This window comes from Molossus molossus, unplaced genomic scaffold (genome assembly GCF_014108415.1).
Source record: "Molossus molossus isolate mMolMol1 unplaced genomic scaffold, mMolMol1.p scaffold_m16_p_5, whole genome shotgun sequence".
Classification (NCBI taxonomy): Eukaryota; Metazoa; Chordata; class Mammalia; order Chiroptera; family Molossidae; genus Molossus; species Molossus molossus.
In genome coordinates, this window is record NW_023425388.1 from 59160244 (window position 1) to 59176310 (window position 16067).

General features: G+C 36.1%; 1 protein-coding gene across 30 annotated transcripts in view; it reads left to right on the forward strand.

Annotated features, from left to right (window-relative positions):
• The window catches only part of DLG1 (discs large MAGUK scaffold protein 1), a 261892-nt gene that overhangs the window by 165225 nt on the left and 80600 nt on the right, over positions 1–16067 (forward strand). For all 30 annotated transcript variants that reach the window (XM_036243175.1, XM_036243180.1, XM_036243182.1 and 27 more), the window contains 2 exons: positions 1878–2014; positions 6079–6223. In XM_036243175.1, coding sequence (XP_036099068.1) covers positions 1878–2014; positions 6079–6223 — 282 coding nt within the window. The remainder of the gene's footprint in view (positions 1–1877; positions 2015–6078; positions 6224–16067) is intronic.

A 16067-nucleotide genomic window follows, 5' to 3' on the forward strand; every position in this document is an offset into this window, starting at 1 on the left:
GGAAGATATCTTTGAGTTAAATATAACTGTGACGTTATTTATGACACATTCTAAGATTAACAATACTGGTAATAATGTACAGAACTTCCATGAATTTTTAGAATTTCTCCTTTATTTCTACTAATTTTTGTCTGAAGTAGAATTTTACTTAAATACTTTGAAGTTGTGTACAGTGGTGATATTAACTTGTGATCTTTGGTCCATAGTATATTAAATGTAAGTATATAGATTAAGTTAAAAGAAAAAAATGAATGTGTATTAGTTCATCTGCAATGAGAACTGTTAAGATGTGGTTTCTGAATTTTGAAAACATGGATGGAATTGAGGATAAATAGAAATACAGTAAACCCTCGATTTTGTAGACCTTGATTTAATGGACTTCAGATTTAACCGACAAAATTTCTGGTCCGTATGTCATATGTGAAAATTAACATCCTCTTAACATTAAAATGCTTTTAACCAAGATTTGCTTATAATTAACAAGTTATATTTTTGTTATTAATTCAGTTGTTTTTAACAAATTTTAGTGAATAGGACATATATTGGATAAAACACTGTAGTAATTTCACCAACATAAATAAATATTACATATCTACAACTATAGTCTACAAATTTAAATCCAAAAGTCACCACTGGTAAACAGTGTTTGGCGAATGATTAACACATGATCACACCCTATCTTGCTGTAATTGGTTCTGTTGCCCTGTGGCATGACTTTCTGCAGCAGTCTGAACTCCTGCTGGCCTGTGTTCCGATGTGAGCTAAACCACGCCCCAGTCACGTGCATTTGTTTACTCTGGGTGACTGACGAATGCATGCATTTACTAGACTTATTCAATATAAATTTAAAATTACAGCGATACATATAGAAAACACTTCTGTGAAATTAAACTTTTCATATATAGTTCATTTAATTACACAAGTATGTCTATATAAGTAAAAACAGGTAAAGTAACTAATTTTTTAACATATGCATTCAGAAAACCTACTTTATTATATAATGCACTTTCGGCTTTAATAAAATCTCCTCACCCAAATTAGTTTGTTGTATTGAGGCTTTACTGTACTAATTCTAATTTGTGGTTCATAGAAGTGGTAATCCAACGAACTAAATAAGGAATAGAGAGCTACAAATTTGTTTGGTCCTGAAGCTATGGGATTTATAAATTCCATAAATACCTCACGTAAAATTAATTCATAGAATATTGGGAAAATAAAATTATTCACATTTTTGAAGCCTATTCTGCCCACCACCACCAGACAGTTTTATTATTTTTCTTAATTGTTTTAATCTCCTGAAGGTATTAAAAGTGTAAGTAAGAAGCAGTTTTGTTGGAAACAAAAGTGAAACATAATTTTACAATGTCTTTTTGAACTAACAAACTAATTCATTAATAAAGAGAATTTAAGACATAACCTGGGAGGGAAATAAAGGAACTCATTTGTAAATACATGGGGCACCTATATTTACAATTGTCCCCTGATTTTAGAAATTTAAAAGTAGGTAAATAGATTCTTTTCTGTTATGAAAACATTAGTGTGAAATTATCACCTTCTGTTTTGTTTTTTTAATCCTCACCCGAGGACATTTTTGCATTTATCCTCAGAGCGGGAGAGAAAGAGGGAGGAAGAGAGAGAGAGAAACATCGATGTGAGAGAGACACAATGACTGCTTGCCACCCAACTAGGCCAGGGACAAACTGTAACCAAGGTACATGCCCTTAGCGGGAACCGAACCCTGGACTCTGGTCTGTGGGCCGATGCTCTAACTGCTGAGCCAAACTGGCCAGAGCTCACCTTCTGTTTTTCATCCATTTCTTTCTGGACTTAAGTTCACATTCATCTAAGAGATTCTAACACTAGTGTTTTCCAAACAGGTCTAGGGTTCAGCATTGCTGGAGGTGTTGGAAATCAACATATTCCTGGAGATAATAGCATCTATGTAACCAAAATAATTGAAGGAGGTGCAGCACATAAAGATGGTAAACTTCAGATTGGAGATAAACTTTTAGCGGTAAGTATAAGAATGTTGTCTAAAAATTATTTTGATTATGTCTTCTTTCTGGCAGAATCTGGAATTTCAACATGCCAGAAATGTTTCAGTAATTTAAATGAGTGAATATTAGCCTTACTTTAGTCAAAACCTGCAAATGATTTTTGGTATTATCTTTATTTTTTATTTGTATCTCCTCTACCAGTTTCTCTACCCCCCCCCCCACTTTTTTTTTCTTTTCTCTCACCCCATCTCCCCCCTCCTTATTGATTTTTAGAGAGAGAGGAAGGGAGAGGGAGAGAGAAATAGAAACAACAATGAGAGAGAACATTGATTGGCCGCCTCCTGCATGCCCCCCACTGGGGATTTGGCCCACCATCTGGGCATGTGCCCTGACCAGGAATAGAACCAGCGACCTCTTGGTGCATGGGCCAGTGCTCAACCACTGAGCCAAACTGGCCAGGCCCACCCCGTCTATTTTTTGTTGAGGAATTACAGGCTTGGATGTACAGAATTGTTTGTTTGTTTTTTCCTTTATTGATTTTAGAGAAAGAGGAAGTGAGAGGGAGAGAGAGATTAGAAACATCTATGAGAGAGAACATCGATCAGCTGCCTCCTACATGCCCCCCACTGGGGATCGAGCCCATAGCCTGGGTATGTGTCCTGACCAGGAATTGAATCGGTGACCTCTTGGTGCATGGGTTGACACTCAACCACTGAGCCACACCAGCCGGACGGATGTACAGAATTGTTTAATCATAATTCATAGATTCATAACACAATGTCATTCTTTGGGGTTTTTTTTAGTTTTACACTTAATTAATTGATTATTTTATTTATAATGAAAACTGCTAAAGTCATTACACAACCCAAGAACTAGAGGAACAACAATTTGTCATTTCTTTGCATTTGATTTTACAGTCAGCCCTTGTTTATCACAGTTAATCAGTTCCAAACTCTACCGTGATAAATGAATTTCCACAAAGTAGGATTCTTTATAAGTTGAATATATTTGCAGTTAGAGCATAGAAAACCTGTTTACAACCTTCTAAATATGTTTTTTAACATTATTAGAGCCCTCTAGACCTGAAATAACATTCTTTAGTGACCATTACACTCTTATTACCCAATATATTAGACAAAATAAGAGAAAATAAGACATATTAGATGTTACAAATAAAATTTTTATTATTGTACATTTAAGTACATACACACAGTTCTTATAACCACTAACCTATGAAAATAGTGCAACTTGTTTGATGATGAAGCAATGAAGATGAAGAGATGTACTGCAAAGAAGAGCAAGGTTACTGCTCTGAAGGCACGACCTCAGTAGGAGAGTCTTCAGGTGGTGCAGTATCTTCAGCAGGTGCATCATTGTCTTCTTCCACTGAAGGAGTTCTAGGAGTAGGCAGTGGGTGTCTGGGTGAGCGGCTGAAGAACATCATGCTAGGCAGTTGCTGGTGCTGTCTTTTCATATGCATTCATGAGGGAGTTTTGTAGGGTTCTATCACTCCATCATGTGCATTCCAGAACCGCAGTGCGTGCATCATTTATGGGTCCCATTTGCCAATCATGTTGTACTACCTTAATAGTTCTCACGACTTACGAGAGATGCTCAAGTGTAAGTCCAGCTTCCTCCTCCTGACCCCCAGGAACCTCTGGCAGCTCTTCTTCCTCCTCCTCACTCACAGACTTAGTCATCTCCACCAGATCCTCGTCAGTTAAGGGATCCAAATGTGTCTCCAGCAGCTTATGCATGTGTTCTGGATGTTACTTGCCCTCCTCAAGGATCCTCTGGAACGTATCATGTAGTCCTGTGCTGCAGGCTGGTCAGCAGAGGCAGCTTCTCCATGGAGAATGACACTCTTCAGATGATACCTCTTCTGGAACTTCTCAAACCAACCTTTGCTTGCCGTGAAATCCATGAACGTTGCAGAAGAAGGTCCTGGTTATGGTTCATCCACTGTAAAGCGCTGATACAGCTGCCTCGCCTTCTCCTGGATGACCAGCGAATGTTTTTCTGTGGCTGTCGCTGATCCAAACAGCTAGAGCAGACTCCGTTTTCACTATGAACTTACTACAACTTGTCACAGCATGCTTTGCCTCCTTGTTGAAAGAGACAGTAGCTGTTGCACATATGTTCTTTTCATCTTTATGGATGGAGCGAACGGTAGACTCATTCAAGTCATAATGGTGGGCAACCTCCACGATTTTCTTGCCATCTTTGATCATATCCAAGAGTTTTACCTTCTCCTTGATAGGAAGCATCTTCCTCCAGTGCTTAGTTTCATCGTCAGAAGGCTAAGAAGAAGTAGCACATTTAGGAGCCATCATGGAGCTTATTTAAACGTTCTCAGAAAACGCAAACACTTACAAGAGCAAAGATGCTTCTGATGTGTAGTGATGTAGAAGTGTGTATGAGAGAAATGAACTTGCATGAGGCTGAGCCAGTCATTGAACAGCATGCTCTAATTGGCTTGGTTTCACCACTCCTGATTTTTTGGAAAAAAGTTGCTGCCCACACACAATGAGTGGTCGAATGGTTGCACCCAGCGTTGAAGGATTTGCAGGGATGCTCAAATACATAGGCCTACAGTCCATACATATAGTAATTTTAATTGTAATTGTAATACAGAGGTGTATAGTTGACTCAGACACCCGAGCACGCGCTGTATCATTTTCACTTTCTCGATCAACTTTTTAATGAATATTTTTGAAAAAACCGTGATAGAGTGAAGCCGCAAAAGTCGAAGCACGAAGTGGTGAGGGACGACTGTATATAAATAAAGAATCCTACTTCGTGGAAATTCATTTATCATGGTAGAGTCTGGAACGGATTAACTGCGATAAACGATGGCCGACTGTATGCCAATACATTAGATAACAGATAAAATGGTCAAATTTCTAGAAAGACATAAAATGCCTCTTCTATTCAACGTTGCACTGGTAGCCAGGACAATAAATAAAGAAAAAGACATTCAGATTGAGAAGGAAAAAGTACAGCTATATTTTCCAGCTATGTTATACTATTATATATAGACAATCCTAAAGAACCTACTAATACAATTAATGAACAAGTTTAGTAAGGTTGCAGGATACACCATCACCACCAAAAAAATCAAATTTGTTTTTAAACAGAAGTTAGATGAATGGTGAATAAATAATTGAAAAAAATCTCAACTTGACTATTAACGGTGGAAATACATATTTAAATATAATTGATGTACAAATTAAAACATGCATCACTTTACAGGCTTTTTTATAAATTGATAATATTCATTGTTGGCAAAAAGGTCTGAGTAGATAGATACTCATATTTTGTGGGTATAATTTACTAAGTCCATTTATTTAGAAGAATAGTTTTAATACCTATTAAGATTGGAATGATTTAAATGATAGAACTGCACAGTGGGGTACTGTGCAACAGTCTTTTTTTTTTTTTGAATCCTCACCCGAGGACACTTTTCGATATTTTGTTCAGATAGAGTGGGAGGGAGGGAGGGAGAGAGAGAGAGAGAAAGAGAGAGAGAGAGAAACATCGACATGAAAGGGACAAACTGCAACTGAGGTACGTGCCCTTAGCGGGAACCGAACCCGGGTCTCTCCGGATTGCAGGCCGACGTTCTAACCGCTAAGCTAAACCAGCCAGGGCTGTGTGACAGCCTTATAAATGAGGTAATTCTTTGTGACCCAACATAGAATGATCTCTAAGATACTTTATATGAAAATTCCAGCTGCAGAACAAAAGCCTTAATACGGTCTCATTTTCTTTAAAACAAAAAAAACATACCCTCACTCATTCCTAAATGCCTAAGAGTACTAGGAGTGGTTTGGCCTTGGGGATTGGCAAGAATAGGGCTAGAATCAAGATTGGCTATTTCATTAACATACATAAACAAATCCACTTATCATCATAAACAACTTCTTGATATAAACAATAAAAATGGGTATTTTCTTTCCACACACTTTTATATTCCTTAAATCACTCCTGTATTTTTTATATCTTTTGCTGTAATTATTTATCACCAAAAAGCAGAAAGCAAGTGAAAATGCTATAAAGTATCTTGGGGATTTTCTTTTAGGTGAATAGTGTGTGTTTAGAAGAAGTTACTCATGAAGAAGCAGTGACTGCTTTAAAGAATACATCTGATTATGTTTATTTGAAAGTAGCAAAACCCACTAGTATGTATATGAATGATGGCTACGCACCACCTGATATCACCAATTGTAAGTCTGTTTGCTTTAATCTATGTTATTGTATCCTTAAATGTTATGTATTTTTATAAAAGGTGAACAATATAAAGTTTAAACATTATACGAGTATTTTTAAAGGAACTACCAAGCATTTTAACCTAATAGTTTTAAAAATTTAAGTCAATCTTCATGGGGGTGCTTTTCAAATTTATTGTTTAATAGCAGCAATTATTAACATCTAAAGCATTGATTCTCAAACTTGTATGCAAATAGCAGTCACCAAAAGTATTTGCAAATAATGCAGATTTTTGTTTTGTTTTAATAGTTTTAGAGCACAGAAATTTACTTAAACAAGCAATTGATTTTTTTTTTAAACAAGCACAGTAATTCTAATGTATCTAGTGCTGCTGGTTCATGGCCCGCACTTTGAGAAACATTACTTTAAAATACAGTATTTCTAAAATTTGGGCTGTTCTATACTCTCAACTTATGTGTGCACAGATATTATTTCTATGCTTCATGCTCCTAGTGTATTGCCTAACTATATTTGTGTACAATACAATTGTGTTGCCTGGATTGAATTGTTATGAAAGTACTTACTTAATGTTGTTTCATATTTGATTGTCAATATTTTTAATATACAAGCTGAGTTGCTACTAGAAACATCCATGTGTAACAAAGATCTTAAATGTACTACTTATAATCTCCTTTTCCATGTTTTTCTTTTTAAATTGTAGAGATACTTGTGATTTTTGTAAGTGGCAATATTTCCAATTTTAAACTTGTCAAAATTCATTACCATCACTAATTATTGTAAATTAAATACAAATTATATTTTGAAATGTATATACTGTCCTCCAGTGATATATCTTTATTATTTTTGCTCATTAAGTCCTTATTTACTCAGTATAACTAAATTATTTCATTAATAGTACTCAATCTATTTAATGGACTGGGAGGATGTCTTATATTTCATTTGTGTGAGAAAAAAACTTTGCTACTTATTTAAAATTCTTACATACAGTTGATTTTACACACAAATTTCTAGATGGGCTCTGTATTTTAATTTGTGATTGGAAATGCAAATTCAATAGTAAGCTATTTTATTCACCAATTTAAGTATCAATCTTAATTATTTATTATGCTGCCTTATCTGTTCAAGACAGCTATGTACATTACTTGGCAATAAAAAAAGAATGGTATCTTGCCATTTACAATAACATGGATAGACCTAGAGGGTATTGTGTTAAAATACATGGAATAAGTCAAAGATAAATACCATATGATTTCACTTATATGTGGAATCTTAAGAAAAACAAATGAATAAACAAAACAGAAACAGACCCATAGATACAGAGAACAAATTGCTGGTTGCCAAAGGAGGGATGGGGAACAGGAAAAAAAAAAGAGAGACAACTATGTGCACATTTGTAACAGTTGTTCCACGAATTGAGAAGTGGTGTCCGGTTTATACCCAAATATACAAATTACCAGGCTGCTTCTTACAAATGTATTGAACTGAAAAAAAATAATCTTTTTTTAAATATGTTTTTATTGATTTTTTTAGAAAAAAGAGGAAGGGAGAGAGAGAGAAAAAAACGATGTGAATGCGAAACATCGATCAGCTGCCTTCTGTACACCCCCTACTAGGGATCAAGCCTGCAACCGGGGCATATGTCCTGGCCGGGAATCAAACTGGGACCTCTCAGTCCATGGGATGACGCTCAGTCCACTGAGTCACTCTAGCTGGATGAAAAAAAAATTATCTTTTATTGAATTATCCCTTTTTATTTATAATAATATGACATTTTAAAAGTGGAAGAGCTAGTCCTAAAGAATAGTAATTAAATAATGATTTGTTGCCCTATAAGCATCTGTTATTGAACTAATAGAACAGTGATTTTCAACTTTTTTCATCTCATGGCACACATAAACTAATTACTAAGATTCTGTGGCAGACCAAAAAATATTTTTTGCTGATCTGACAAAAAATAGATATAATTTTGATTGGTTTACAAAAAAATAGTAATTACCTACCCTTTTTGATTTTTTTTTTTTTTAATCCTTGCTCGAGGACACTTTTGCATTTATCTTCAGATAGAGCGGGAGGGAGAGAGAGAAACATCAATGTGAGAGAGACACATTGATTGGTTGCCACCCGCACAACCCCAGCCGGGGTCGGGGATGAACCGCAACAGAGGTACGTGCCCTTAGCAGGAACTGAACCTGGGACTCTCTGGTCTCTCTGGACTCTCTGGACTCTCAGTTCTCAAACTGCTGAACCAAACCAGCCAGGGCTACCTACCCTTTTTGTTTCAATGTGACTTTTTAAAAAATTAGGTGCCTATACTTGTATATAGGGATTTCTGGTACCAAGAATTAACCAATTAGATGCAACCTTGTTATGCAGTTTGACCAGTAAGATACAATTCTGTTATTTGACCTATATATTTATGGTTCAAGAGAGAGCATTCACACCAAACAGCTGTTGTTGTGTTGGCTGTTTTCATTTTTTTATTTGACAGTCTAAGGGAAGAGAGATCAGTGCCCCTGACTAAATAGTCAGGTATTGCATGTTTTAAAAATTATTGTGGTACACCAGGTTGAAAATTGCTATCATAGAACATTATAGAAAAGTTGAAGTTTGCCTTGCTTGTTTAACTTTATCATAATGTTCTATTTCCATTCCCTTCTCTTCTTAGGCAGCTACAATTATGAATTTTGTTGTATACTTCCAGTTCATATTCATACAACATATGCAGTTTATAAATAATTTATTTCTGTTTAAAACCTTTTTCACAGAAATTATTTTTACCTATTCTCCTGAAGCCCTTACCATCAGACTGTTCAACTTACTGCCTGTCCCTTGTGTTAGTCGTCTAGTGTCCTCTTCATCAATCTGACTTTAGTCACTGAAGATTTTAGTGTCAGGCCCATTGTCTTCCTTGCTAGTAGTGTTCATGTTGTCATTCTTAATGATGTCCACTCAAAATCCACACTGATGATTCATTCATTCAACAGCCTGGAGTCTTTGTTTCCTGCTCTCTTTCTTTTTTGATCATCCTGCTCTCCACTCCAGTTCATATACTTGCTTCTAAAATAATAATTTAGATCTTTTCATCAATACCTTCACCACCTCTAAAATCTTGATTGAAGTAATCCCGTTCTCTGACTACATTTCTCATTTCATTTTATTCTAAAATTCATCCTCATGTTGACCTTCAGTCATTTGACACTATCACTTGGTTATCCCTATGTCTCCATTTGTCCACTTTTTTTTTAAGCTTAATTTCCATAGTTGTCATGATGTTCACTTCTTTGCACCAAATGCACATGATTTTGGCCCTGCCTGGTTTGGCTCAGCGGTTAGAGCATCGGCCTACGGTCTGGAGAAACCTGGGTTCGGTTCCCGATAAGGGCACATACCTCTGTTGGCAGTTTGTTCCCGGTTGGGTCGGGTGGGTGGCAATCACTTGATGTGTCCCTTTCATGTCGATGTTTCTCTCTCTCTCTCCCTCCCACTCTGTCTGAATAAAATATCGAAAAATGTCCTCAGATGAGGATAAAAAATAAATAAATAAATAATAAAATGCTCATGATTTTGCATTATATGGCATTTCACTTTTAATTTACATTCTCTTCAGCTAGAAGGCCTGTTAAATTTCTGATTTGGCCACATATTTCTTACCACTTTTACTTCAAGTTCTACTACTTGCTTCTCTCCCAGACTTGGAGTACTTGGAAATGAATCTTGATATCTGAGGATAATAAATGAGGCTTCTGCCCTGGCCGGTTTGGTTCAGCAGTTAGAGGGTTGGCCCTTGGACCCAAGAATCTCAGGTTCATCCCTGGTCCTGGTCCTGGTCAGAGTCATGTGGGAAGCAACCCATCAGTGTGTCTCTCTCACATTGATGTTTCTCTCCCTTCCTCCCATTCTGTCTAAAAAAAAGCAATGGAAAAATATCCTCTGGTGAGAATTTAAAATAAATAAATTAGGCTTCCTTGTTTTGTAGTTCTCTGCAGAATCTTTTAACCTAGGATTTTGGCTTTGAAAATAGCACTGTATTATCTGATCCTTCTTTGGGACTGTCATTTCTCTGTTAGAAACATCAATTTTTAGTTCCTGCTGTGTGAGATACTATGCCTTACATGTGAGAATAACCCCTCCAGAAAGGATCCATTGAGTAAATGCATAGTTTGGCTATAGAAATAACCCCTCCAGAAAGGATCCATTGAGTAAATGCATAGTTTGGCTATAGAAAAGGTACATTTTCTGGCTTGAGCAATTGACTGACTTTCTTATCCAGCTCTTTTTGTTGTTGTTATTCCAGCCAGACTTGATAATGCAGCAGAGAAATTTGAGTCATAATCAGTAAACTCTGACCCAGCCAGTGTGGCTCAGTGGATTGAGCATCGCCCCATGGACTGAGAGGTCCAGATTTGATTCCCAGTCAGGGCACATGTTCAGGTTTTGGGCTGGATCCTCAGCAGGGGGCATGCAGGAGGCAGCCAGTCAGTGTTTCTCTCTCACATCAATATTTCTCTCTCTCTCAAAAAACATCAATAAAAATATATCCTTTAAAAATCACTAAATTCTTTAAAAGGCCAGTGATTGTAGTTTCACATGAGTGTCTGTTGCTTTAGGGCAGGAGTACCATTTCCCTTCAAAATTGCAAATATTTTGGCATATCACCTAGGAAGGACTTTGGACTTTCAAAATCAAAAGCCACTGGTAGAATGTTCTTTGGCTCAAATGTAAAAGAGCATCTTATATATGAACTGTATAAACTGGACAGGAAACAACTGCTGTTGGACACTACAAACCTATAAAATAAATATTATGTTATACTTCCAAGTGCCGTACTATCAACAAACATTGTAGATGTTTTTCTTTTTGTATGATTACAGAGAGATAGAAATGTATAGATTCTGCCTCTTTTTTTATCCCAGTACACCAGTTCCAGTCATTATGTGTTATCTTTCGCTTGGGTCACTTTACTTCTTTAGGTTACCTATGTGGCCATTATCATAATTTGAACTAATGATCCTGGCGTTTTGTTTTGTTTTTTTTTGTTTGTTTGTTTTTTATCGTCACCCGAGGATATTTTTCCATTTTTTGTACAGATAGAGTGGGAGGGAGAGAGAGAGAGAAACATCGACGTGAAGGGACACATCAAGTGGTTGCCACCCACACGACCAACCAGGGCCGGGGACAAACTGCAACCGAAGTATGTGCCCTTAGCGGGAACCGAACCCGGGTCTCTCCGGACCGCAGGCCGACGCTCTAACTGCTGAGCCAAACTGGCCAGCGCGATCCTGGCGTTTTTTACTCCCAATATATATGTATTATTATGCTTTGTGCATAGAAGATACTCAGTAATATAATGAAAGAAGAGATTGATTCAAATTAAATAATTGTTGTGTATGTAAATGTTACAGCTAACTTTTTAAATGCTTTGTAACTGTCATAGTTAAAGCCTCAAGAAAATTAAACATTGATTTCTATGTGTTTTGATAATAATGCACATAATTAAGATGCATTGTGTTTTTGGAAGCTACAACTGAAATGTACTGCTCACTTGCATCAAAAATAAACTAATAATTTTCTATTCTTAGCTCTTGTTAGAATTATAACCTATCTATATTTATTATTATTTAAATGAACCAGTAGTTAGTTTTTGCTTATTTTTTATTTTTTAAATATGTTTTTATTGATTTTAGAGAGAGGGGAAGGGAGAGGAGGAGAGAAAGAGAAACATCGATTGGCTACCTCCTGCACACCCCCTACTGGGGATCGAGCCCGAAACCCCAGGCATATGCCCTGACTGGGAATAGAACCAGCGATCTTTGTGCATGGGACCACATTCAACCAACTGAGCCACACTGGCCAGAGCTATTTTTGCTTTTATGGGTCTTTTGCTTTATGGGTATATTAAAAAGGATAATTATAAATTGGGTTGCAGATCTGAGCTGGTGTCAGGGCGTAGACGTTTTTTAATAGACTTTACATCTTAGAGCAATTTTAAGTTCACAGTTAAAATAAACAGAAGGTACAGAAATTCCCATATACCACCTGCCTCCACATGCACATAGCCTCCCCTGTTATCAACATCACTCACCAGAGTGGTACATTTGTTACAATTGATGACTCTACATTACCACCACATCATTACCCAAAGCCCATAGTTTACATTAGGGTTCACTCTTGGTATACATTCTGTGGGTTTGGACAAATGTATAATGACATGTATCCACCACTTCAGTGTCATATAGAATATTTTCACTGCCCTAAAAATCCAATCTCCATCGTTTTACCTTTTCCATGATATCATATGATTAGAATAATATAGTATGTAGCATTTTGAGGTTGGCTTCTTTCATGTAGTAATACGCATCTAAGATTCTGTCATATCTTTTCATGGTTTGATAGCCTCTTTCTTTTTAGTGCTGAATAGCTCTTTGTACTGCAGTTTATTTATTCATTCACCTATGGAAGAACATCTTGGTTTCTTCTAAGTTTTGGCAGTTATGAATAAAGCTACTATAAACAGACATGAACAGGTTTTTGTGTGGACATAATTTTTCAGCTCCTTTGGGTAAATACCCAGGAGTGCATTTCCTGGATCATATGCTAAGAATATATTTAGTTTTATAAGAAACAGCCAAACTGTCTTTCAAAGTAGCTGTACCATTTTGCATTTCTACCAGCAAAGTATGAGAATCCCTGTTGCTCCGTATCCTCACTAGCATTTGATGTTCTGTATTTGGCAGTATCTCATTGTTTTAATTAGCATTTCCCTGATGACATATGTTGAGTATCTTTTCATATGTTTATTTGCCATCTGTATGTCTTCTTTGGTGAAATGTCTCTTAAGGGTCTTTGACACATTTTTTTTCAATTATAGTTGACATGCAGTATTAGTTTCAGGTATGCAACATAGTGATTAGACATTGTATATACCTCATGAAGTGATCACCCCGATAAATCTAGTACGCATCTGGCACCATACAGTATTATTGACTGTATCCCCTATGCTGTACTTTACATATTTTGACACCCCTTTAAATCTGGTTTTCTGTTGTCTTATTATTAAGAGTTATTTGTATATTTTGGCTAACAGTCCTTTATCAGATGTCTTTTGCGTATATTTTCTCCCAGTCTGTGGCTTATCTTTTCATGCTCTAGACCAGGCATGGGAAACCTTTTTTCTTCAAAGGGCCATTTGGATATTTATAAATCATTCAAGGACCATACAAAATTATCAACTTAAAAATTGGCCTGCTATATTTGGTCAGTCTAATTTGGTGAGGCGTGTGATGTTAGCTGGTGTTGATTTTGTGGGCCTTATATGGCCCGCAAGCCAGACATTCCCTACCCCTGCTCTAGACAATGTCTTTTGCATAGCATAAACATTTAAGTTTAATGATGTTTAGCGTTTATCAGTTCTTTCTTTTATTGACCATGCCATTGGTGTTGTACCTAAAAAGTCATTGCCAAACCCAAGGTTATCTAGATTTTCTTCTATGTTATCTGTCTCATAGGAGTTTCACAGTTTTCTGTTTTATGTTTAGGTCTGTGATCCATTTTCAGTTAATTTTTGTAAGGTTTATGTCTAGATTCATTTGCATGTGAAATGTCCAGATGTTCCAAGCACCATTTGTTAAACAGTCTGTCTTTGCTCCTTTGTATTGTCTGTCTTTGCTCCTTTGTCAAAGATCAATTAACTACATTTATATGGGTCTGTTTCTGGATTCTCTATTTTGTTCCATTGATCTTTTTTTTCTATTCTTTTGCCAATACCACACTGTCTTGATTACAGTAGCTTTATAAGAACTCAGTGTGAGTCCTCCAACTTTGTTCTTGTTTAGCATTGTGTTGGCTCTTCTGGGTCTTTTGCCTCTCTATGCATTAGAATCATTTTGACAATATCTGCAAAATAACTTGCTGGTATTCTGATTGGGTTTGCATTAATTTATAGATTAAGTTGGAAAGAACTAATATCTTAACAATATTGAGTATTTTTTTTGCATTTATCTTCAGATAGAGTGGAAGGGGGGGGTGGACTCGATGTGAGAGAGACACATCGACTGGTTGCCACCTGCACAACCCCAGCGGGGGCCGGGGACGAACTGCAACTGAGGTACGTGGGAATCAAACACAGGGACTCCCCGATCCACGGGCCACACTCTAACCACTGAACCAAACCTGCCAGGGCAACAGTATTGAGTCTTTCTATCCATGAACATGGAATATCTCTCCATTTATTTAGTTCTTCTTTCATATCTTTCATAAGAGTTTTGTAGTTTTTCTCACATAGATCATATATATGTTTTGTTAGATTGATTTATACCTAAGTATATCATTTTAGGGTGCTAATGTAAATGGTATTGTGTTTTTAATTTCAAATTCCACTTGTTCATTACTGGTATATAGGAAAACAGTTGACTTTTATATATTAATCTGTATCTTGCAACCTTGCTATGATTGCTGCTTCGTTCCAGAGGGGTTTTGTTTCTTTGTTTGTTTTGGTCAGTATTTTTCAGATTATCTGCACAGATGATCATGACATCTGCAAACAAAGACAGTTTTATTTCTTCTTAACCTATATACCTTTTACTTCCTTTTCTTGTCTTAATTGCTTTAGCTAGGACATCTTCACTTTTTTTCTAATCTTAATGTTAAAGCTTCAAGTGTCTTACCATTAAGTATGATATTAGCTGTAGAAAATTGGTTGATACTTTTATCAAGTTGAAAACACTTCCCTCTGTTTCTAGTTTACTGAAAGTTTTTATCATAAATTGATACTGGATTTTGTTAAATCTGTTTTCTACATCTGTTGATAGGATCATGTGTTTTATTCTTAATGTGGTAGATCATATTAGTTGATTTTTGAAGGTTGAACTAGCTTTGCATATGTTGGATAAATCTCAAGTGCTTGTGGTGTATATTTCTTTTTATATATTGTTTAATTTGATTTGATAATATTTTGTTGAAGACCTTGAGAGACATTGTTTTATAGAGTTTTTTTGTTTTGGTGGTGTTTTGTTGTTGTTTTTTTATTTCTGTGTCTGGTTTTGTTAATTGGCTAATGCTGGACTCAGAATGAATTAGGAATTATTCTCTTGGCTTCTGATTGCTGGAAGAGATTATAATGAATTGGTATAATTTCTTCCTTAAATGTTCGGTAGAATTCACCAGTGAACCCATCTGAACCTGGTGCTGTTTTGTTTTGAAAGGTTATCAATTGTTGATTCAGTTTTTTTAATAGGTATAGGCCTGTTTAGATTGTCTATTTTAATATTTGTTTTTCTTTTTTTTTCCCCATCATTATTTATTTCCTGTATGCCTTCTTCCACTTCTATCCCCCTCCACCCCACAATCACCACACTGTTGACTATGTCCATGAGTTCTCTCTTTTTTGCTCAATCCCACCCCACCCAGATACTCCCTCACCCCCCACCAGAGCTATCTGCTCTGAGTCTGTCTCTATTTTGCTCGATAGTTAATTTTTAAATTTAGTTTAATTTGCTCTTCCTTTTCTAGTTTCAAGGTGGAAGCTATAATGATTCATTTTAGATCTTTCTTCTTTTCTAACATGCATTCAATACTATAGCAAATTTTGTTAAGTTGTGTTTTATTTTCATTTAGTTCAAAACATTTTTTAATTTCTCTGGAGACTTGTCTTTTGACGCATGTGCTATTTAGAAGTGTGTTATTTAATCTCCACATATTTTAGGATTTTTTAACTAGCATTTTGTTATTGATTTCTAGTTTAATTCCATTGTGGTCTAAGAACACACATTGTGTGATCTCTCTTCTTTTAAATTTGTTAAGATGTGTTTTATGGCTCAAGATGTGTTCTATCTTGGTGAATGT